At 55.9% G+C, this 23238-nt stretch overlaps 1 protein-coding gene across 2 annotated transcripts in view; it reads right to left on the reverse strand.

Annotated features, from left to right (window-relative positions):
• Nucleotides 1–22717, reverse strand: part of NOTCH1 (notch receptor 1) — a 49504-nt gene extending 26787 nt beyond the window's left edge. For both annotated transcript variants that reach the window (XM_068155897.1, XM_068155896.1), the window contains exons 1-3: nt 22533–22717; nt 20310–20391; nt 223–485 (exon numbers count right to left, since the gene is read on the reverse strand). In XM_068155897.1, the coding sequence (XP_068011998.1) occupies nt 223–485; nt 20310–20391; nt 22533–22590 (403 nt within the window). In that variant the 5' untranslated portion in view covers nt 22591–22717. The remainder of the gene's footprint in view (nt 1–222; nt 486–20309; nt 20392–22532) is intronic.
• Nucleotides 22718–23238: the final 521 nt, after the last annotated feature.

Below are 23238 nucleotides of genomic sequence, written 5' to 3' on the forward strand. Positions count from 1 at the left end.
TACAACTAATCCCCCCCAACCTCTGTCCTTGAAGAACCCTGATCCATGCAAGAGGCTTGTGGGTGGCTCACCCAGCCAGAGACCCTCCTAAGCTCCAGCTCCAGTTTGCAGACCACCCCCAGCACCAGTGGAAGCCGAAATGAGAGCCAATACTCTTCTCCATCCACGGGGGGTCTCCCAGGACCACCCCTCTTCCCCACGAGCAGGGTGCCAGGGCCTCACCTGACCAGCCGGGCGGGCAGCGGCACTTGTACTCGCTGAGCGTCAGCAGCTCGCAGGTGCCGCCGTTGCGGCAGGGGTTGCTGAGGCAGACGTTGTCGCGGGGCGTCAGGCAGAGCTCGTCGCTGAAGCCCAGGCGGCAGCTGCAGGTGTAGTCCACGGTGCTGCCGCGCACCACCCAGGTGCAGGTGCCGGCGTTCTTGCAGGGGGAGCTCAGGCAGGGGTTGGGCAGCTGGCATCGCTCGCCCACATAGGCACTGCTACACCTGGCGAGGGTAAGACACGCTGTCAGCGGGGTCGGCCCGGAGGGGATGGTGGGCACCCAGAGACGTCCCAGGGAACACCCCCCCGTGCCCACTGCTGCCACAAGCCGGCAGGTCAGGTTTGGTGATGGCAAGGCTCTGCCCTGGCTGTTCCAGGCTAAGAGGAAGATGAAAGAGGCGCCAGGAACAAAGGTGTCCCCCATGGAGGAGCCTGCGCTGACTTGCAAAACCACAGCCTTTGGTGCCGACGTCCTGCTTCTCAGCACAGTGTGTGTTTGGCACCCCTTCATCTTGCTGAAGAGGAAACCAAGGCACGAGGGGAGATGTGGTGGGGCCAGGAGGGGCATCCCCATACCAGCACCCGACCAGGGCACCTAAAGACCCCATGGGAGAGAAAACCCCACGGTGACCCATGGGGACAATGAGCACAAGGGACAGCCCTGCACCCCTGCCTTCACCAGCTTGATTTTTATCCTCTGGCATCTTAAGAAATCACTCAAACACAACCAAACAGGGACTCAGCATTGGCTGGTAGCAGGTGGGACATATTACTGCTCCTCACAGCAAACAGATCTTCTCTGAAGATAAACCCTGCACAAGGAGGAATCAGTGGCCCTGGCTGCTGCATCTGGGGGCCCTGAGAAATGGCCTCCCAATGTGGCCACCAGTTCAACCATCTGTCACCATGGGCTGGAGCCGCTGCAGGATTGGGACAGGCAACAGAGCCATGTTGCTAGGGTGAATCCACATCAGCCATCATGGCAATACTAGGCAGGATGTGGGGCCAGCAAAGGGCCTTCCAGAGCAGGGAGCTGCCCCCCAGGAAAGGGAGGACAGGGCAAAGCTGTGCACAGAGAGAAAGAGGGCACCTGACAACAAAAGAGGATCCTGGGGATGAGGCCCTTCAGCACCTCCCCAGCACAAACCCTCCTGCACAGCATCTCTTGTATCACATCTGCAACATGAGATCCACACGTTGTACCCCCGACCAGCTCTGCTCACATTACACCAGCTCCAGAATGGGATTTTCTGCCTTGGCTGGGCTGCACCAAGCTGCCTTTGTGAGCAGGGCATGGGAGGAGCGAGACAGCGCTGGCAGGCTGCTGTCCCACACCACAATGGCAGTGCCACTGCAGCACAGCAGTGCATGCCATGCTCAGCTCATGCTGGGCTGCTGCCTGCTATCAGAGACCTTGAGAGCAGAAATAAATCTGGGAGTGGTTCCACATGTTGCTGCAAGTTCAGGGTATGGCAATCACCACTGGAGGTGATGGGGAAGACACCACCACCCAGGCACTGGGGGGCTGTGGACCCCACTGTGCTTTGGAATGTGCTCAGAGCACCTGCCATGTGCTTGCACCCATTGCCCCTCAAGATGGTGGGACCTTGCTTCCCCAAGCTTTGTCCGTGGTCCCATGGCAGGCAGCACCCCTGGTGTGAGCAGGGAGGGTCCTGGGGAATACTGCAGCCCCACCTACAAACCCCCAAACAAGACCGTGGGGCTCCTCCAGCGAAGCAACCAGCAAACCCTCACCCTCAGCCAGCCCCAGCCCGGAGCCCTGCCGGCAGCAGGACCACTTTGAGCCCTGCTCCCTCTCTCCTCTTCCCCTACTTCTTTCCTTTTTTTTTTTTCCCTCTCTTTTTTTTTTTTTTAACCCAATTCTGATTTCATTGTTGAGGATTGTGTGAGAATTTGTCAGGATTCGGAGACATTTTGAGTTAATGAGACAGCATTATCCAGGCCAAATGAAAAAGAAAATGTGTATAATAATAAATCAGGGCATCTGCTCAGCACACAAAGGGCGGCGGGGAGCAGGTGTGCATCCTAATGAGGCAGAGCAGCTGCCGGCGCCCGCGGCCCGATGCCCGGCTCGCCGGCGGCTCCGAGCCCGGGGCGCCGCGGCCGCGGGGCGACGACGACGACGCCGCCGCCGCCGCTTCTGGGTGGCTGCGCCGCGGCCCCGCGCGGGGGAATGCGAGGGTTGGGGCCACGGTCGCCTTGAGAGGGGCCATTGTGCGGGGTTGGGTGGCCGGCGCAGGCACGCCGTCGGCAAACCGCTCAAGTGTGCAGTCATCTGTTAAAGGCAGCGCCGGCCCCCGCCGGCCCCCGCACCACACACGCTTTTTTTCTTAAAACAATCCTCCCGGCTCTTGCGGGCGGCTGGCGGAGAGGGAAGCGTCACGAGGTTCTCCAATGGGAGAGAAAAAGGCCGGGTCGGGGGAAAAAGAAAAAAAAAAAAGAAAAAAAGGAAAAGAATAAGAGAGAAGAAAAATGATGCTGGACAAAGAGCCCCGAGAGCAGCGCGGGAACGGCTGAGCGCGCCGAAAGCACCGCTGGAACCGCCGTGGGTTGGGAACCACCACGGCACAGGAATCACCACAGCACGGGAACCACCACGGCACAGGAATCACCACAGCATGAGAACCACCACGGCACAGGAATCACCACGGCACGAGAACCACCACGGCACAGGAATCACCATGGCACGAGAACCACCACGGCACAGGAATCACCACGGCACAGGAATCACCACAGCATGAGAACCACCACGGCACAGGAATCACCACGGCACGAGAACCACCACGGCACAGGAATCACCACGGCACGAGAACCACCACGGCACAGGAATCACCACGGCACGAGAACCACCACGGCACAGGAATCACCACAGCATGAGAACCAACACAGCACAGGAATCACCACAGCACGAGAACCACCACGGCACAGGAATCACCACAGCACGAGAACCACCACGGCACAGGAATCACCACAGCACGGGAACCACCACGGCACAGGAATCACCACAGCACGGGAACCACCACGCCACAGGAATCACCACAGCACGGGAACCACCACGGCACAGGAATCACCACAGCACGAGAACCAACACGGCACAGGAATCACCACAGCACGGGAACCACCACGGCACAGGAACCACCACAGCACGAGAACCAACCCGGCACAGGAATCACCACAGCATGAGAACCACCACGGCACAGGAATCACCACAGCATGAGAACCACCACGGCACAGGAATCACCACAGCACGGGAACCACCACGGCACAGGAATCACCACAGCACGAGAACCACCATGGCACAGGAATCACAAGAGCATAAGAATCACCATGGCACAGGAATCAGCAGAGCAGGAGAATGACCATGGCACAGGAATCACCACAGCACGAGAACTACCACAGCACAGGAATCACAAGAGCAGGAGAACCACCAGGGCACAGGAATCACAAGAGCAGGAGAACCACCAGGGCACAGGAATCACCAGAACAGGAGAACCACCAGGGCACAGGAATCACCAGAACAGGAGAACCACCACAGCACCGAGGCTCAGGAATTGCCACAGTTCAGGAGCCACTATAGCTCAGGAACTGCCACAGCTTGGGAAACCACTATGGCTTGGGAACAATCGTGGCACAGGAAGCAGCATGACACAGGATAACCACCACGGCTCAAGAACCAGCACGTCTCAACAAGCACCTTGGCTTTGGCTCATAGGTGGTGCTACCATGGGCAGCCAGGAGTGGAGAGTAATGCTCTGCATCCCAAGCTGAAATGGGATTAGGGCTCCTGCAATGTGAGGGACTTAAATGAGGCCAGGGCAAGGGGCACAGAGCTGAAAGCCCTCCCACCCAACTAGTTATGAGACCATTTCCAATTTCAGTGCAGGCAAGTGGTGCTTTGAGCTCCGGGATGGGAAGCCAGAGCAGAGCCCAGCTCAAGGCATGGTTATTAGCCAGGAGGTTAATTAGTGATTGGAGGAACTCCCCTCGGGGTTGAGGCCCCTGGCAGTGCACAGGCTGGGCACTGGCTGCCCCATGCCTGGCTGGGCTGCCTGGGTGCTTTCCAGGCTTTTACTTCAGGAAGTCCCTTAAGCTTCACAGAGTTAGCAGATACTCCTTTTTTCTTTCTTTTTTCCTTTTTCATAGCTTTTGTTTTATTTGTTTGAAGAGCTGGTTTATGGACACAAGCAGCTCAAGAAACAAGGAAGGTGCAGAAGACACCAGGGAAGGGTTCAGCATGGGTCTGTCCTGGCTAGAAGGGACTGAGCTGGGCAATGGGCACATGTGGGCAGGTGGGACTAGGGTACACTCATGCATCACACCTCATTCCTGCAAGTGTTTAAGACTAGGCTGGATGAGGCTTTGAGCAACCTGATCTAGTAGGAGGTGTTCCTGCCCATGGCTGGGGGGCTGGAACTAGATGATCTTTAAGGTCACTTCCAACTCAAGTCATTCTATGATCCCATTTCTCCTCCCTGCAGTGGAGGCATTCCAGCCACTAAGAAGTGCTGGTGAAGCAACTCTTCAGACAAAAAAGCAGTATCACACAGGCACCACTATGGTCCAGTACTCACCACTATAACCCACAGAGGAGATTGCACCCTGCAGAGCTGGGCTATGTGGCACAGACTCTAAAGATTCCCAAACCACAACCATAACTGTGGCAGGGACAGGGACTGGGCCAGCCCTCACATACCCACTGCTCCCAGCTCAGGGAGCCCTCTCAAACTCCTTCATAGAATCAGAATGGAAGGGTTGGAAGGGACTTAAAAGATCCTCTAATTCCAACCTCCCTGCCCTGGGCAGGGACATCTCCCACTAGACCAGGTTGCTCAAGGCCCTGCAGAATGGTAGGGGTTGGAAGGGACCTTCCATGGCTTCTAAGTCATCTCAGTTTCTCTTCAAGGTTTCAGAGCAAAAGGTCTCTGATGGCAGGGATATCACTATCATGATATCATGACAGTGATACTGCAGCTCGGAAAGAGCCTGAAAAGAGGAGGCTGGATGTTCCCCTGCTCCACACATGGCAGTACCTGGACGTGAGACACTGGAACAGGTTGCCCAGGGAGGTGGTAGAAGTCCCATCCCTGGAGGTTTTTAAGGCCAGGCTGGATGTGGCTGTGAGCAACCTGATCTAGTGTGAGGAGTCCCTGCCCACGGCAGGGGGGTTGGAACTAGGTGATCCTTGAGGTCCCTTCCAACCCTAACGATTCTATGATTCTATGAACATGGGCAGCTTTACACCTGGTGGCTTTAGCACTGCTCCTGTATCATCTGAAGGCACTTCTACCCAGAAATTAGCTATTGCTGCCCAGGTTTCCAACAGCAAGTCTCAGAGAGGTAGGGAAGAACACAGCTGCGGAACAAAGCCCCGGGGATGAATTTCACTCTTTGCTCCCTGTGCAAGTCCCAGAGCTCAGTCAGACTCTGAAGTTGCATTTAAAAGCCCAACAACCACAAGAGTTTGAGAGTCCCTGCTGCAGAACAAAGCCTGGAGACGAGCCTTGCATGCAAAGCAAGAGATCAAAAACCAGGTGAAGAATAAGGCCAGCCCAAGACACAGTCATTGTTCAGCTGTCTCAGGTCTAGAAAGGCTGGGCTCAGCAGAGCCAGCTTCAGCTCTCAGCTGTTCTGCAACCTCAGCATGTGTCCACCTACTTCTCCAGGGGCTAAAAACTTCTCCTGAAGTTCAGCCCATGGAGCTAAGCTTTATAATATGTAAAAAGCAGACCGGCAGGCGGTGGCGTCAGGGCTCCCAGGTGAGCAGACATGGAGGATGCGACGTCCCCGCAGGCTCAGCCAGGTGAAGATCACCTTGTGGTTTTTCCTTTGGCATTTCCCAAGCAAGGGCTACCCAAACAAAACCCCAAGCAGCTTATGGAAATTACCATAAGAGACATGAAAGCTATGTTTTAATTATAGATATATGTGTCGGCCGAGGACAGGGCGGGTGCTCCAGGATCAAAACAGCTCAGAAGGGTCATTAGAAAGCAGCTTTGAGGCAGTGAAAGGTGGCTGAGCTCCTGATGACCTGAGGAGCCTCCACAGCATCCCCAGAGAGGCCAGTGAAGCCATAGAACTGTTGAGGTTGGAAGAGATCTTTGAGATCCTCGAGCCCAACCATCACCTCAACACCTCCACACTCCCAGCCCCAGGCATGAGGCAGGCCCCATCCAGGCAGGAATGGCTAAAAATACCACTGTCTGTCCTGCCCCTGAGCATGCAGCTGAGAAACGTTTCCGTTGACTCAATAACCTGCTGAAGAGGCACCAAGCACTCCAGCTGTGACCCACCCCTCCGGTTTGGATGGTGACAGGGAGTGATGGCATCCTGACTGCAGTGACGGCCAAGCCAGGCTCCCGTGCACACTGCTGCCTCTGCCGGCACAAGCAGCAAGTCAGAGAGGAGGGTCTCATAACCCTCCAGTTCTAGGATACTCTCTACATGGCATAACCAAGGGACTGGGGCTGTCCCCAAAGCACCAAATAGGACAGGGGACAGTGATACAGCAGTTGGTCCCCAACCCTGTGGCTGGGGATGCTGCATGTGCTCCTTGCAGGTGTGAACCCACTGATTTACACCCCTTGAGTGTCTGGAGCTGCTGTCCATCCTGGTGGCTTTTTGTTTCGGGGGGTCAGGCAGAGGCTGGGGGTTGGATTCTCACGACACTGGGCTGTGAAGCATCTTCCCCCTCCGCACCGGCCCCGAGCAAGCTCCCGTGCCCAGAGAGCAAACTGCTGCGAGGGGGGAGCGCCATTAATCATGCACCATGCTCCCAACCCATAAATCTCCAGCACGATTCATGACCGATGTGAAGGGTGATGGAGAAGGCCTTGTCCAAGGTCAGACAGTGAGTCCCAGGGGATGGCCTGGGAACGGGAACAGCGGCCCCAAATTCCCACCCTGCTCCCAGCGCCCGGCCCAAGCCAAATCTGGATCTGCTCAGCGTGGGCACGTGCATTTGTTGTGTCTGCTGCACATCCTTCACGAGTTACAGTGACCCAACGCTGAAGTTAGTTCAGCTAGGCTGCAGAAAAGCTTGGCAGATCACAGAACCATAGAGCATCGGAGCAGATGATCTCCACAGGTCACTTCCAACCTCCACCTCAACCGAGCTGCAGAAATACCAGAGAGCAAACAGGCTCTGTGCCACGCTGCTGCCCCAGCTCTGCACGACACATCCTTGCCCAGGCACCGTGGCTCCCAGCACCCCCCCCCCACACCCCACGAGCGGTGCTGGCAAAGCTGAGGTGCCCGTTTCAGACCCGCCACAGCCCCCGCTCTGGCTGCTCCCCGTGTGCGTCCCCGCGCGCACTGCCGGCCCTTTGTTCGCTTCCTCCTCGCTCGCAGCGCGCAAAGCTTTTCCTCCACCCCACCAGCAACAGGTTTTGTCCCTCCGCAGCAATGCAGGCACTGAAAGCATCCCGAGGCAGATGTTTCTGTGACCTCTGACCCAAGACTAATGTTTTCCTTTCTGTGCTAAGCTGCCATCTGCCACGGCCAGCACAGATGACACCCAGGCGCTCCCACAGCCCACCCCACCCCGGCACGGCTCCCGCACGGCAGCACGGGGGCTTTGTTCAGATTTGGGAGGTGTCAGCCCTGCACCAGCGCAGCCCAAGCTCCTGGGGGGTATTTCAGAGGTGCTGGGTGCATGGGGGATGCCCTGGATGTAGGAAGGGGGCTCAGACTGCATCAGCCCACACCTGAGAGCAGCCACACTCCCACCACCCAATGCTCTCCTGCTTGGCCCCAGGGTGTCCCCCCGAAGGGCTGGGACTATGGCAGGGTTGGAGTCAAAACCCACTTTAGGCTTAAAAAGCACAAAATAAGCCAACAAGCAAAATGCAAACCAGAGATAAGCTGAAGCATAAACACTGGACACATAGGGGCTGCTCCCCATCCTCATCCCATGAAGGGGGGCAGATCCAGGGGGCAGCTGGGGGAGGGGACAGAGGACTGGCAGGGAGTCCCATGCCGGCTGCTGGCCCCACATCCAGGCTGCCTCTTATCTGCACTGATATCACATAACCTCTTCCTCACCCTCATCTGCTGGAAGCATGAAGGGCCCTGGTTGTTTTCCCCAAGGTATGAGCACCGTGGGAAAGCTGAGGAGGGGAGGCTCGGGTCTTTACCCAGGCCCCATTTTGGGGTTACTTGAGACTAGTGGGGCCAATAGAGACCTCACTGCCTTTGGGGCAGCAGCAAACCCAGGCCCCCACCCTGCTACCTGTCCCCAGATGCAGGCTGGGCTGTGGGGGATGCTCTGTGGTGCTCATGGCCCAGAGCAGCCACCCCAGACAAGTCATCGTCCCTGCACTCCGAAGTCCCCAGCAGAACCACCACAGTGCAGAGCTGGCTGAGAAACCACAACTGTGACTTTGCATGGTGCAGAAGGTCCCCACCAAGGGACCACAACACCCACAAAGCCCTCTGCAAATGCTGCATGACCAAGTGGATGCCTGTGCCAGTGTGGTCTGGACCCCATGGAGTGAAGCAAGTGGCCAAACACGAGCAGGACACTCAGGTTTCATGTGTATGCTGGCAACAGCTGAGGGAAGGAGAAATCACCACCAGGAAAGTTTCCTCACAGGACCACAGCCACTGCTGCTCCCAGCTGCAGAGCAGTGACACCACCCAGCCCCACTGTGCCCACACCTCTCAGGGTAACTGTCAGTCATCCTTAGGCTGATGAAGGGGAACCACAACTGCCTCCTTTCACTCCTTTCCCTGCACAGCTCCAACAGGTGCAGACCCTGGGCGTTCAACTTGCTTTCCATGAGGCATCCACACACAAGAGTCACTTTTCCAGTTGTGCCAGTGGCTTCCCACTTGGCACAGCCTGCAAGCAATACCCCAGCTTTCTCCTGACGTTACACCCTTTCCCCTAAGACATACTTGCTTGGTGCCAGCCTGGAGGATCCTGATCTTCCACAGCTCCAATCCAACCAGAGAAAGGGCTGGTGCTCTGGGATATGTCTCCTTGTCACTAAGGGATCTGCTCCTTACTCCAGCTTCCCATCCCATCTTATTTCATTGCCTCCCCACAAGCCATGGGTTCCTGCATGGAGCACTACTGGAGACCACTTTTTTGTACAACTGACTATGGGATGGCTTCCCAATGGCATCACCTCACCTCAGATATGCCTCACCAAGTGTGGGAGTGCATTCCAGAGCCAAAAGGCCTGGAAAATGGTCCCACTGGGAAAGCAAAGCTCAACACCCTGCACCCTGGTCCTATCTCCTGCTCAGCTCCCACTGTGGCATCACCACCCTACTCAGGATGGCAAGGCACTCCTGAAACTGGCAGGACAAGATGGGTGCAGGGAAATGAGGAGCACTTTTGGACACTGCTCTGTGACATGCAGGACCGTGGATGTCCCTCCTGCTCTAACAGCCAGAGGCTCAGGGAGGCACTTGAGACCCCTCCCGGCAGCAGGTATGGCCAGGCTCACCACACCTCACCTGCAGCTTTGCTCTGGCACCTGTTAAGAACCCAAAGGTTTCACAGGAGAGCCAAGGAAGGGGAGGCAGAGCTGCCCAGCTCCCCCTTGCCCCCATGGGGCGCCCCAGCTGGGTGGTGCACCCCAAAGCCCTCGGTGCCAGCATGGCCACACAAACATCTCCACCAGCCGTGACGCACCTCCCAACACCAAAACCCAGCACTAAACCAAACCAGTGGGGTTTCTTATGAACTTCTACCCAGGCTCTGCTTTATTAAACACTCTGGGACACCAGCCTGGGAAAAAAACGGAGTTTCACACTGGGAGGGTGGTTGGCAAAGCAGCAGGTTACTTCGAGTGACACCAGGTTAATAAAGCAGGAGCAGATCCCCAGTCCTGTTTAATTAAAGTAAGCAAACTGCAATCCACAGTCTTTGATGTTGGTTTGGGGTTTTTTTTGTGTGTGTGTGTGTGTTGTTCCAGTTCATTTTTGACCTAGCCCAAGCCATCTAATTGAGATTTTAAGACCTAGACTTTCATCTGGAGAGAAACTAAAGGAATTCTCAAAACTGGATATACTTATGGAGAGAAGTCAGAGGGGAAAAAAACCTGCTCAGAGCTCTGCTCCTCCTCCCAGCTTGAAGGGGAGAGGGGAGGGGGAAAAAAAAGAAAAGCCAACAAATGGCTTTGTTTCTTAGGGCAGACATTAGTCAGGATGGTTTGGGAATCAAAGTTCCCATTGTAATGAAAAACAATATAATCCCATTACTAAGCAAAGTGGCCCTGGCTACCTGGGAAGGAGCTGCCTTTCAATGGAGCTTCATTCACAATAAACATGAAAGATGTCGAAGGAAGAGACCAAGACAAAACTCCCCTCATTCCCACCCTCAACAATGGCTCCTATGAAATATTACTATTTTTTTCTAGCTCCAGTGGATGTGTTTTACATCCTCTCCCGGTGCAAAGCTGCACAGCCCCCACTGGCTGTGGGAGGAGGCTGCCCCGTGCCCAGCTCTGCTCTTCCCACTCATCCCAGTCCCTGCTCCTTCTCCCAGAGGAGCCTGTTTATGGGGTGAAGGATGAGCTTCCAGCAGAGGATCCCCAGGGAAGACAACCTGGCTGAGCCTGGCAGATGATTCTATGACACTATGGTTCTGTGGTCCTGGGGCAGGTCCTCGAGCAGGTGCCCACACTGGTGACACCAGTAAGGTGCCCAGCTCTGCCTGTCCCCCATGGTGCTGCCCAGCAACTGCTACATTCCAGAGCACCCTCTCCAACTACTCCCTGCTGCAATTTTTCATCTGTAAACATTTTCCCCTTTAAAAATATTTCATTCTTCAAGCCAGCAAAAGACAAAGTTGACATTTGGGGGAGATGAGGAATTTCCACCTCCCCAGCTTGCCTGCCATCCACCACTGCTGGTGCCTGAGGCCCCTTACTCTTTTCTCCATTCTTTTGGGGGAGATGAGGAATTTCCACCTCCCCAGCTCATCTGCCATCCAGCACTGCTGGTTCCCAAGGCCCCTTACCCTTTTCTCCATCCTTTTGGGGGTAAATCCCCATTTTCAGCCGCTCTGGACACAGTGCTGCCCACACTCACTGCCTGCGCAGGGTGAATTCACTCTGCCATGCTCCCAGGAGCTCTGGCACGCAGTGTTGGTGTTACCATCTCATTACATGATGCTGAACTCTCATTTTTTTTCCCCCTTTTCCCCCTCAAAGCAAGTTTTGGCTAAACACTGCACTGCCAGAGAGCCAAATATGGAAAACTCCCACCCAGGACACGCGTGACCCTTCCATCCCACTCATCTAATCCTGAACATAAAACCTGAGATTAGGATCTGAACAGCCACCAAGACTTTAAACAAGCTATATTTAGCTCTGATATTTATAAACAGGAGGAGAGGAGGGGGTTTTGGCAGAGCACAAGGGTGCCCCCACAGCACAAACCCTCCCCACAGCCAGAGCACTTCATGCTGGGGCAGCTTTGGTGGGACGGCGAGTGGGCAAAGATTGCAATGGCCACTGATGGAGCCAGCTCTCCCAACCTCACAGCCATGAAGCTTTGCAAGCAAAGCAGAACTCCCCAAATCACTTAGTAGCAACAAAACCCTCAGCCCCTTGGAATCCACAGGCTGAGGGATGTGAAGGAGCTCTGAGCTGGAGGAGATGTGCTCCCAGGATCTCTATCCCGGGATTGCTGTGGCTGGTGAGTTTAACCAAGGAAACGGAGAGGGAGGGAGGGAAGACTCTGCCTCTGACACCTTTTGCCGGCAGAAATCCTTGTGTCAACATGACGCCCTCGCCGAGGGAGCGGGACAATGGTGGCGGCTCTGCCCTCCGGCCGCAGCCTGCATTCCTGCCCCCCTCCCCTGGAAACTCTCCCTTTGTGGGGAGCAGCAGGCCCTGTGAAAGGGCCGTCTGTCGCCCTGCCTTTTGACTTGGAGGTCTGTGTCTAACATTTTAATAGGGGCTGGGGGCCGGGGATAGTCGTGTCCCCCCCTTCTCTGGGACTGCTCCTCCATAGGGTCACTCTCCCAGCCCGCCCCAAAGCCGACGTGCAGGGCTCCGGCTGCTGATGGGCAGCGGCTGCGAGGGTGGGAGCTGCACATCCCGCCATCGACAGCCACATTCCTCCACTTGCCCCAAAAGCAGATGTTTGGTGGGTCAACGTGCCATAAGTGCCTCTGGGAGGGTCTTTTTCTGATTCATCTGCACAAGGCTGCACCAGTGGGGTGGGAGCACTGGAGACCTGCTGTCCTGCTCCTTGACAGCAGGTAGTTTCATAGTATCATAGTTTCATTCAGGGTTGGAAGGGACCACAAGGATCACCTAGTTCCAACCCCCCTGCCATGGGCAGGGACACCCCACACTAGATCAGGCTGGACAGAGCCTCATCCAGCCTGCTCTTAAACACCCCCAGGGACGGGGCCTCGACCATCTTAAAATGAACCCCTGCATGCCCACAAGCACTCAGTCCCCCAAGTAGTGATGCTGGTAGGGAGTTGAAGGTCTCCAGGGTCCCCATCACCATGCTGATGCCAGCTCTCTTGGCACAGAGAGCAGCTGACAAAGTGAAGATCCTCCTTCAACTGTGAGGACAGTCCTGGTCACACCACACCAAGAGCCACTGAGGAGGCTGACCTCTCCCTAGAGCTGCTCAAAGTCAGAATGGATGGGGTCTTGAGCAACCTGCTCTAGTGATATGTGACCCTGCCCATGGCAAGGGGATTGGAACTAGATGGTCTTTAAGGTTCTTTCCAACCCAAACCATTCTGATTGCATGAGGAGGGAATGGAATGAAGCTGGAGGTGGGGAGATTCAGGTTGGATGTGAGGAGGAAGCTCTTCACCATGAGAGTGGTGAAGCCCTGGAATGGGTTGTCCAGGGAGGTGGTTGAGGCCCCATCCCTGGAGGTGTTTAAGACCAGGCTGGACGAGGCTCTGGCCAGCCTGATCTAGTGTGGGGTGTCCCTGCCCATGGCAGGGGGGTTGGAACTAGATGATCCTTGTGGTCCCTCCCAACCCTGACTGATACTATGATACTATGAATCAGCAGCAGGAGGCAAGGCTCAGCACTGCAGCCCCAGCCCTCACAACACCCTGGGACTGATCCTGCACAAGTCCAAGCACAGCCTGGCACCATTGCTCTCAGCTACTCAACTTCAGACCCAGCCCAAGGCACCACTCTCCCACCAGGACCCAGTCTACCCAGTCCTCCCAGCCCACCGCCACACAGCTGCTTCCCTGCAGCATGCCCCTTCTATTAAATCAGGGCAACGTTATAGCATCATTAAAACTTAATAAATCCATTTCCCATATAAATACCATTAAATTCAGGTTTTGGGGAAGGGAATTAGGGGGAAAACTTGTTAAAAGAAAATGACTTGGGCGCAAATAAATTTTTGCAACTCGACTGAGCGTGAAAGTTTCCCATTAAAATGCAACCCTGCTCCCTTTGCTGGAAATGTGCAAGAGCCTAATAACCAGCACCTAAACATTAACTCTTTAACTGGCCCTTCCAATATTAACTCCAGGCTGCTGTGGGGGAAGGGGAGGATGTGATGGGTGAAAGCTTAAAGCAGGCATTAATTACTGCTGTGCAAGAGGAGCTCGCCCGCAGCCAGCACGACTCACGGCTCACCCACCTCCTGCTCCCAACAGCCCTCTGCAAAGACAGATGTGGGACGTGAGCCCCACTCTGCCTGGGGTGCTGGGCAGGATGCTGCCCCACCAGATGGGCTAGGTGAGGTCCCTCTCAGCTGAAAATCACAGAATCCCATAGAAGCACGGTGGGGTTCAGAAAGGACCTCTGGAGATCACCTAGTCCCTGCCAAAGTAGGATCACCCTGAGCAGGCTGCCCGTGGGTTTGGAATCTCTCCAGAGGAGACTACAACCTCTCTAGGCAGCCTGCTCCAGGGCTCTGGCATCCTCTCAGGGAATCTTTTCCCTTATGGAAATATCCTGTTTGTTCTATTATGGAGCAGAGCTCCCCAGATGGATCAGCCAAACTTTGCTTCCCCATTCCCAGCCCTTCATAAGGACTTTAATTGTGGTCCTGATCCTGCACCTCTCACACCAAGCACTGCATTTACCAGTGGACGCCTCCCTCTCCTAATTCACCTTCACAAGCCAGGATATGCCTGGAGAGTCCTGCTGCTCCAGCTCACATCAGATAAGCAAAGCAAATAGAGGAAACTGAGGCACTAAGCAATCCTTCCTTGACGTATTTGGAAACCCCAACACCATCCCACAAGGCAGACCCCTGTCCATAGGGTACCTGCCAACACAGGGAGGTGAGGGAAGAGGACCTGATCTGCCAGACACAGGCTAGATTGGTAGACAGAAGCCCTCCCAACAGGTCCCAGGGCTGCTGAGCAATGAGGAAGGCAAAGTCCAGACAAGAATGGTACAGAGGGCACCTTCACACCTTGGCAAGAAGGCCAGCTAGGAGCAGCACTGAGCTGTTCCCCTAGCAAGACTCAGACGTCAAAGTGAAGATGGAGTGTCCCTGGGTGGCCATCTCTAACTGTTGAGCTCTTCAAGCAATCAGATGAGAGCTGCCATGGTCTGGTGTCACTAGGACCAGGGTGCTGCAAGGACTTCCCAACATGACACACAACAGATGCACAAAGGTATTTGTGCTACTACATCCAGCTAGGGCTCCCTCAGCCATTCAGAGCTCCAGCTCTGCAACCCTGATCAGAACCTGCTGATGCTGGTGGTAACAAAGCAGGGCCCTGGCCCTCACACGGTTCTGCTCCTGCTCCTGCATGTCTCCATGTTCAGATACCCAAGAAGTGAAAATGCAAAGACCCCCTCAACACCAGAGTAGCATTTCTGCTGCTCATTCTGGATCTCTGGCTGATGTGAGTAGCTGTAGTTTTCCCCCAGACCAAAACACAAGCTGAGCCCTGGGCTGATGACCACCCGACACAACACCCATGGCCAGCAGCCCTTGGATGGTGGCAATGTCAACCTGCTGCTACTGCCTCTCCAGGCCAAACCCAAGGAAGCCAGCACTGCAGGATGCAGCCTTTCCATGGACAGATGGACTGGGAAAGCTGGGATGCCTCTTCCTCACAGCAAATCCAGGCTCTTGAGGGCACCATGCAGCAAGGCAGCTTCTGAGACCTGCAGAATTTTGGCACAGGCACTTCCAGGCACTGAGGCTCAGAGCTCTGTGCCAAAGGCATGCACTGAGGTGAAAACACCATTCAGCATTCAGAATCACCCCAAATGTTCACCCCTCCAGCCTGATGGTCTTCTTAACCCTGGACCACAAAGTGAAGGGTTGCAGGAGCCCAAGACCAGCCTGGCGAGCAGTGAGCAAGCCGCCCAAGTGCCCTCTGGCAAGCAGGAGTCAGCTGAACACAAAGCCAGAGGCTTGTAGTGAAGCAGACAGACCCTAACCATCTTTTTGGCTCCTGGGATGGAGGCAGGACTCAGCTGAGACCCTACTGCAGGCCTACTTTCCCGGGGGGCATTAAGTTGTATCCCAGAGGCTCTTCCACTCCGCGGCCCCAATACATGGTCCAAAGCCTTCACCTGGAGTTTGGCAATGTGTTAACCATGGAGAAGCCTCCATCCAGATCCAGAGCTCACCAGCTCTTGGTAAGTGCACCCTGAGGCTACTCCCTCGTTAAACACACTGATGCTCTATAAATTTCACATTCCACTCCTGTACACACGCCGTTACCATTTGGGACACCTACCAACACGAGCAAAACAAGGGGCACCACCCCTCCAGGCCTGGAAAGAGCAGGTTAATTTCCAAACAATGTTATTTTAAAACTTGCTAACTGCCTCCTGATTATGTTATCCAAGCCCTTAATTGGTGAATAGCTTGGTCCTGCGGTGACTTAGACGTGTCTCACTCGTGCTACACGCACAAAAAAACCCAGCAAAGCCTTGGAGGTGAGAGCAGGGCATGTAGAATCAGGTGGAACAAATGGACATATTGTGGCTCCTGGCAGGTAGGAAGACAGGAAGTCAGGGGGTTGAGATGGAAGAGATTTTGGTGGAATAAAACACACCTCGAGTGGCAAAGCGGAGCAGAGCCCCATGCACTGCATCACATCTTTAAGAGCAACAAGTCCCTGGTGGGGAACAGCCTCTCTGATCTCAGGTGATGATGGCCATTGCCAATACCTCATCCCCTCTGCATCCTTGGGAGCCCCTCAACAAATCCATCTCAGCAGGCATTGTCCTATCTCCTCTGCTCATCTCTGTGCCGCTGGTACTGCTGAGGGACCTGCAAAGATATCTCCTCTTGGACATGCTGGCCCCTGCCTGAACACATTACAACCTTCTGGCTGGCCACCACAAGTATCCAAGACATGAGAAAAATCAAGCAGAGAAAAAACCTCAGTCCAAGCAATAAAACCCCCAAGGCAAGTTAGCAGGAGGCAGTGGGACCACCTGAGACAACTGATAACCATCAAGACACGGCGCAGAGAGATGTAAACAGAGATCCTTCTAGAAAAGGGCTACAAAACCCTGCTGCTGCCCCAGTGACCTCACCAGCTGGACTTCTCAGCTGAGTTTCTCTTCTACTGGAATCTGCAACAGGTGACTCTTTTGTATTTTTAATCTCCCCTCTTACCCATTTCCACCTTGTTCTTCCCGAGAATGAGATCAGACTCGAAAGAGCCATCAAGAGTTCTCAACATGGCTGAATCACCACTCGTCTACTTCTTTAAGAGCTTCCTCTGGCTGATTGTTCAATACCCCACCCTCTTCCTCTCCAGCACGGAGACTGCATTTTTTCTTTGTTATTATTTCATGGAAATAACGTTGAGTTAAAGCACACGAGAAAAAAAACCACCCAAACCAGAAGGAAACTTCCGCCCTTTACCACGAGATAACAATGACTGAGCGGTTGAGTAACTTGAAGGGCAGTGAGAACTGCAGGGCTTAGATCCCTTCTTGGTCTTCCTGGTTGTCTCCTGGAAGAGTTTTGAGCTAAAATAATCCTCTCTTCCCACTAAGGCTCTCCCTTTGAAGGTTTCGTCCAATATTTCTGGCCTGCTGCCCATGGAAGCTGGTGGTGGCAACAGGCACCAGCTCAGGAGCCACTGCCTGGCTGAACTACAGCGCTGTGCTGATTCATAAACAGAGGAAGTACTTTAGCAAGCCGACTTTTCCCCCTTTTCAGCCCAAGCCCAGTGATTAATTTAACTTATTCTTTTCCTCTGCCGTCTCCTTTGCTTCTCTGGGCAAGAGCACGACAACCCAGGCACGGCTCCTCTGGCTTTAATGGTGACAGGCTGGTGGAGCGGGGTTGGAAGCTCAGCCCTCTTCTATGCCATCTGCTTTTAACTAGTGGAGCAAGGGAGGTCCTGGGAATAAATGTCACATGGCACAGCAATCTAAAATCAGCCCAAGTCATTGCAGGGATGCCAGTCAAAACTATGGTTATCCAACAGTCTAATTAGGAGCTATCAAAAGTCAAAGGGACCTACTGGAAAACCTTCTCATTTTGTCTGGGAAAATACTGTAGTGAAAGGCAAAGGCCTTTTTGGGAAAGCCACAGCTCCCCAGCTCCGTGGGACCAGACGTCAAACACCCCAGAAGCCACCGCCTGCAGACCAGAGCCTTCCGAAGCTCCGCATCTGGTGCGAGTGCCACGCGTGGGACAGAAACACCTCCTGCCTTCAGCTGGGGGCAAGATGCACAAAACTCTGCTGCTGCTCTTCCAACGCTGAAAAGACCCAGCTACCTCTGCCAAGATGGGAAGCAGTTCCAAAGGCTGCTTAATTAGGCTGTTTCTGTCGCTGGCCCTTCAGCCCATCAAATGCTCAGTCCTCTGCATTCAATTAAAGCCCTGCGTGCCCCGGACAGCCTGGCAAAGGGACAAGCAAGATAAAGCACCTGGAGATTTCACACCATCACTGTGAAATAACCCCAGCAGAAACAGCTCCTCGTCTCGCCCCAGCGACTCCCTTTCCGTAGTGGGGCTGATAGCTCAGGTTTGGGAGTTATCAGAGTCGCCTTCACGTAACCCAAACGAGCTCCCTCCCCGCCACAAGCGCCTGTCCACGGGAGCAGCGTCTCCCTCGTACGCTATTTATTTCACTCCACTTTCTAATTGGATTTGTGGGGGCAGCACAATGGGGCTTTATGGCCAAACTTTGTTAAGTGCCAGGCCGAGAGGAGATGTGGCCAGCAGCCAAAATGGTGCATTTCACGCAGGCGCCAAAGGGCAGTGCCAAGCTTTCCTGCGTCTGGTATCTGTGTTCTTGGCTCTGCTTTGTTTAAGAAGCTTGGAAGCAAAACTCCTCGTAAAGAGATATTCAAACAAGTGAAAAACCAGGAGTTTGCTATCAGATACGTTGGAAAGCTGCACCTCCTCCAGCCTGGCAGGAGCTCTGATAGCAGCTCCCATCACTTGCAGAGCGCACCCTGCACGGGACAAGCACTGAGAGCACACCCTGCACGGGACAAGCACTGAGAGCGCGCACCTTGGTTTCCTGCAAAAACAACTCTGACGCGCACTCACGAAGCCATCCTGGCATAACCAGGTGGTTCTTCACGGCTACCAATGAGGAAGTTCTGGAAAGTTAACTTTTTCCCTTAAAAAGCAACCTGCCCCAAGCCTGCTTTGGAGGCTTCTCCTCCAAATAGAGCTCGCACACATCAGATCTAATTAGATTCCATCACCATCTGCACATGAAATGTAAATCAGGAGTTGCAGAGACTTAAGGCAAAAAAAAAAAAGGGAAGAATGACCACAAGGAAAAGGAGGGGTGTAAGGTTGGGGAGGGGGTGGAGGGTTGGGCATTCTGGGAAGCCATACATGATTAGTCACACAGCATTAATCTGCCTCCCTTAACAATAGCTGCCGAATTTCGACCGAATCCCAGCTGTCGCTCTTTGAATGAAAGAAAACAAGATTTAGAGCGTCAAGCGTTGGTAAGGGCTTCTGTGCAAAAAAAAGTGGCGTGCATTCATTAGTGGCTCACAAAGGGACCCAGCCTTTGTCCATTAAATTGCTCATGTGCCTGATTGATTTGCTGATTTATTTGCACCAAAGGGTTGGGGGGCTCTGCTCGGAGAGAAGGGGGGTGGGAGGTGCCCGGCTACTGGGCAGAGTAACGGCACCCAAGGCGGATTTGCAGGAGAGCAACAGACATTGTCAAGGGAAGCTGCCATTCAACAGGTTGGGATTGGAAATGCCTTCAGGTTCCTCCGCCGAGGACTTCCTCTTTGGAAATTTGGGGTGGGTGGGAACGTCTCCCCGCCTGCTCTCAAGCTCGGGCCACGTTCAACAGGCAGAGGGGAAATCTGGCCGGAAAACAGAGCCTTGCCCATTCACATTTCTTTTATGGAATAGTTTTAAAAAGGGAGCTGGAGCCTTATTCATTTCTCTTGGTTATTGTTCCCTGGGAGCCTGGAGTGAATCGGCCATCGCTGCGGTGGGTCGGTTGGTCCTTCAAAGAGCCCCAACGCTTTACACATCCGTTTTCCCCACAATCGGCTCGGAGAAAGCTCCTGCCCGGGTACCAGGCCCTGCCAGAAATGCCAGGCTGGACTGCAGCCTGGCACCAGTGCCAGCAGGGCTGTGGGTGGAGGTGACGGTGCTCCCTTGCAATATCCCCCAGACCAACAGACATCAACGGGGCAGCTCCATCAGCCAGAGCCACGCCACAAAACTCTCCCTTGAAGGTTTATTGGAGGTGTACCGGACACTGCCCCAAAGTGCCAGGGTGCAAGGAACTGAAAGGCAGCGCTTCAGGGCCGGGAGGGAGTAGCTGGAAGACAGACAGACAGACAGCCTCCCTCCCTGCCCGACGGTCCAACAAGTGCTGCAGGCCGGCCCTACCTCCTGCTCCATCAGCAGGGCAGTCTGCATAGGTTACCACCAGCAAAACATGGCCCTTTGCCCATGTTTTTCCACCCAGCTAGGAACAAAGCCCGATCCTGCCAAACTCGCGGCGACTCCTACACAAGCAGGTTATTCTTGCCACTCAAGGAAAGAAAACGCATCTTGCCCTATTAAATCCAGAGCCTTCAAAGCAAAGTCAACATTCATGTCAATACTTTGGTCGGGGGGAGATGAAAATCCTGTGGCTCTTCCATACTTACTGGCACACCTCTGTCCCGTTGAGAAAAGTTTCACACTTGCCCCCGTTGAGGCAGGATTCAGCAGGCTGTGTGCATCGTAAACCTGCAAACAGAAGGAGGGTGTTAGCCACAGTGCAGGTCCGGGGGGCAGCGGAGGGGGCTGCATCCTCTAGTGTCACCTGGACCAGGGACAGGCTCGCCGAGACCCCTCAGCCTGGTGAGATGGGGGCTGCATCCTCTAGTATCACCTGCACCGTGGACAGGCTCGCCAAGACATCAAGCCTATTGAGTTGGGGACTGCATCCTCTAGTGTCACCCAGACAAGGGACAGGCTCAGAGACCCCACAGTCTGGCTAGACAGGAGCTGCATCCTCTACAGTCATCCAGACCAACAACAGGCTCACTGAGATCTTGCAGCCCTGTGAGATGGAGGCTGCATCCCTTAGTGTCACCTGGGCTGGGGGTGGGCTCATCGAGACCCCGCAGCCTGGTGTGACGGGGGTTGCAGTGCCCAGTGGTCTCCACCCGCAGTGTGATGGAGGCAGGCAGGGAACACATGGCCTCGGCACAAAGAGCCTCACCTAAAAATAAACTTGGGGTGGGCTTGAGGGCAGGCTCTGCCTTCTCCTCCAGCAGGAGGGCTGACAGAGAGAAAGCCCAGATCACGCCCTTGAGTGACAAATGCCATTTGGGAAACCATCCGCCCGAGGGCCCACAAGTTACCATTAACTCGGTAACGAAATGAGTCGCCCGTCACAACTTGCTATGAGTAAAGGTTTCATTGTCTGGCCCTCGGAGCCTGAATCTGCAGTTACCCCAGCAACTTGCTGAAAGCACCAGAATCGCTTCCGATTCCCACCCCAGCTCGCTCTTCCCCTTCGGTCCCACTTCACAGTAACCAGTTCTGCCACACGCGTGTGCAGAGAGAGCAGTTCCACAGTGCCTGACGATGACTTCACACCATCACCACCACCATCACCAAACGTCTTCCCCCTGAAGGGCTGCCGAGCCCCACGCACGCCGGGGACACCCCACATGTCCCACGGGGGATTCTAGGGGGGGTGCTGGGGACTGTTCCAGCTGGGCACAACTTTCTGCAAACTTTCCCTCCGAGGAGCTGGGTGCCAGACAGCAGAGGGATGGCAGTCTCGCTGCTTTTACTTCCCCAAATCCTCCCAGGACACTTCTGCTCCGGATAAGGCTCCTCGCTCGGCCCCGAGGTGGGGAGCGGGGTGGCAGCTCCCCTCTCCGCCTCGCACCTCCGGCCACTTTCAGGGCTCTTTGCCCCGGTCCCACCGGTTGCCCCTTTCGAGCGAGCTTTGCGGCGAAGCACCCAGACCCATCCCGGGCGGAGGGGCGCTCGGGAGTGTGTGTGGGGGGGGAGCTCGGCTGACTTTCAAGAAACAGGAAACCGAGAAAAAATCGCAAAACGGTCAAAAACTCTCGTAGAACAACAGGCAGGAGAGCGGCCGCCCTGCGCGCCCCTCTGCCGGGACGAGCCCGTCCCGAGCTCCTGTTCCTCTGGTTCCCGCCGCGCCCTGCTCCGGCCGCCCGCGGTACCGGGCTCCGGTTCCCATGGCCGCCCGCCGTATCGAGCTCCGGTTCGCCCCGACCGACCGCTGTATCAAGCTCCGGTCCATACGACCGACCGCTGTACTGAGCTCCGGTCCCACCGACTGACCGCCGTACCGAGCTCCGGTCCCTCCGACTGACCACCGTACAGAGCTCCGGTCCCTCCGACTGACCACCGTACAGAGCTCCGGTCCCTCCGACTGACCACCGTACCGAGCTCCGGTCCCTCCGACCGACCGCGGTATTGAGCTCGGCTACACACGACCGACCGCGGTACCGAGCTCCGCTCCCCTCGACGGCAGCGACCGCACCTCCCCGCGGCACCCCCCGGTACCAAGCTCCAGTTCCCGGCGGCCCGAGCAGTTTCCCCCACCACCTCCTCCGGGACAGCGAGCCCCGGCCCTCTCTCCCTCGGAGATGAGCCCCGCTCCCACCACGGTTCCGGCCCCACTTTTCCCGGTAGCACCGAGCTCCGTTTCTCCCGCTGGAGCCGAGCCCGGTTCCCAGGCATCCAGCAGCACCAAGTCCCGGTTCCCACGAGGACCACTTCCCACCCCCATCCCCGACAGCGCACGGCTCCGGTGCCCAGCCGGGACGGGGACACGCTCGGCGCCCAGCCCCGCTCTCAGCAAACTTCCTGCCGGCGGAGGGGCCCGTCCCGGCGGCCCTCACCTCGCGTCAGGGCGGGGAGCAGGAGCACCATGAGGCCGGGCGCCAGGAGCCGCTCCATCCCGCTCTGCTCCCGCCGCTCACAGCTGCATAGATCCGGAGGGCCTCGGCCGAGCCGAGCCGAGCCGGTGCCGGTTCGCGTTGCCCCACTGGGAGCCCCCAAACACACCGCGCCCCAGCGCCGAGCGCAGCGACTCCCAGCGCCGGCGCCTCCCGCGGCTGCTCAGCCCCGGCGGGCCGGGCCGGGCCGGGCCGGGCGGGAGGGCGGGAGGTGGAGGGGGGGCTGGGGAGGGCGGGACGGCGTGGGGCGGGACGCCGCGGCGCGGCACAGCACAGCACAGCACAGCACGGGATGGGACGGAACGGGACCGGACGGGACGCTCCTCCCTACCCAGCCCGGGGGCCCGCCGGTGGGACCCACTGCCCCGACACGGAGAATCGGGGTGGGAGTAGGATAGCGGGGTTCGGGCAGCAGCCCCAGACGCTCCCGGTGCAGCCCCCTAATGCAGGCGCCGGACACGGTGAAACTTCCCCATGCAGCCCTAGACACCCCCGATGCAGCCCCTCTATCCAGGCATTGGACACCCCCTGTGCAAACCCCACCATGCAGCCCCCACAACCCCAATACAGCTCCAGCACAGCCCTCCCATGCAGCCACTACAGAGCTTCAGTACAGCTCTGGACACTTCCATGAAACCACCCTCGTGGA

Source organism: Melanerpes formicivorus, unplaced genomic scaffold (assembly GCF_026170545.1).
Source record: "Melanerpes formicivorus ecotype bairdi unplaced genomic scaffold, bMelFor1.0.p_v2 SCAF_33, whole genome shotgun sequence".
In the NCBI taxonomy this organism is placed as follows: Eukaryota; Metazoa; Chordata; class Aves; order Piciformes; family Picidae; genus Melanerpes; species Melanerpes formicivorus.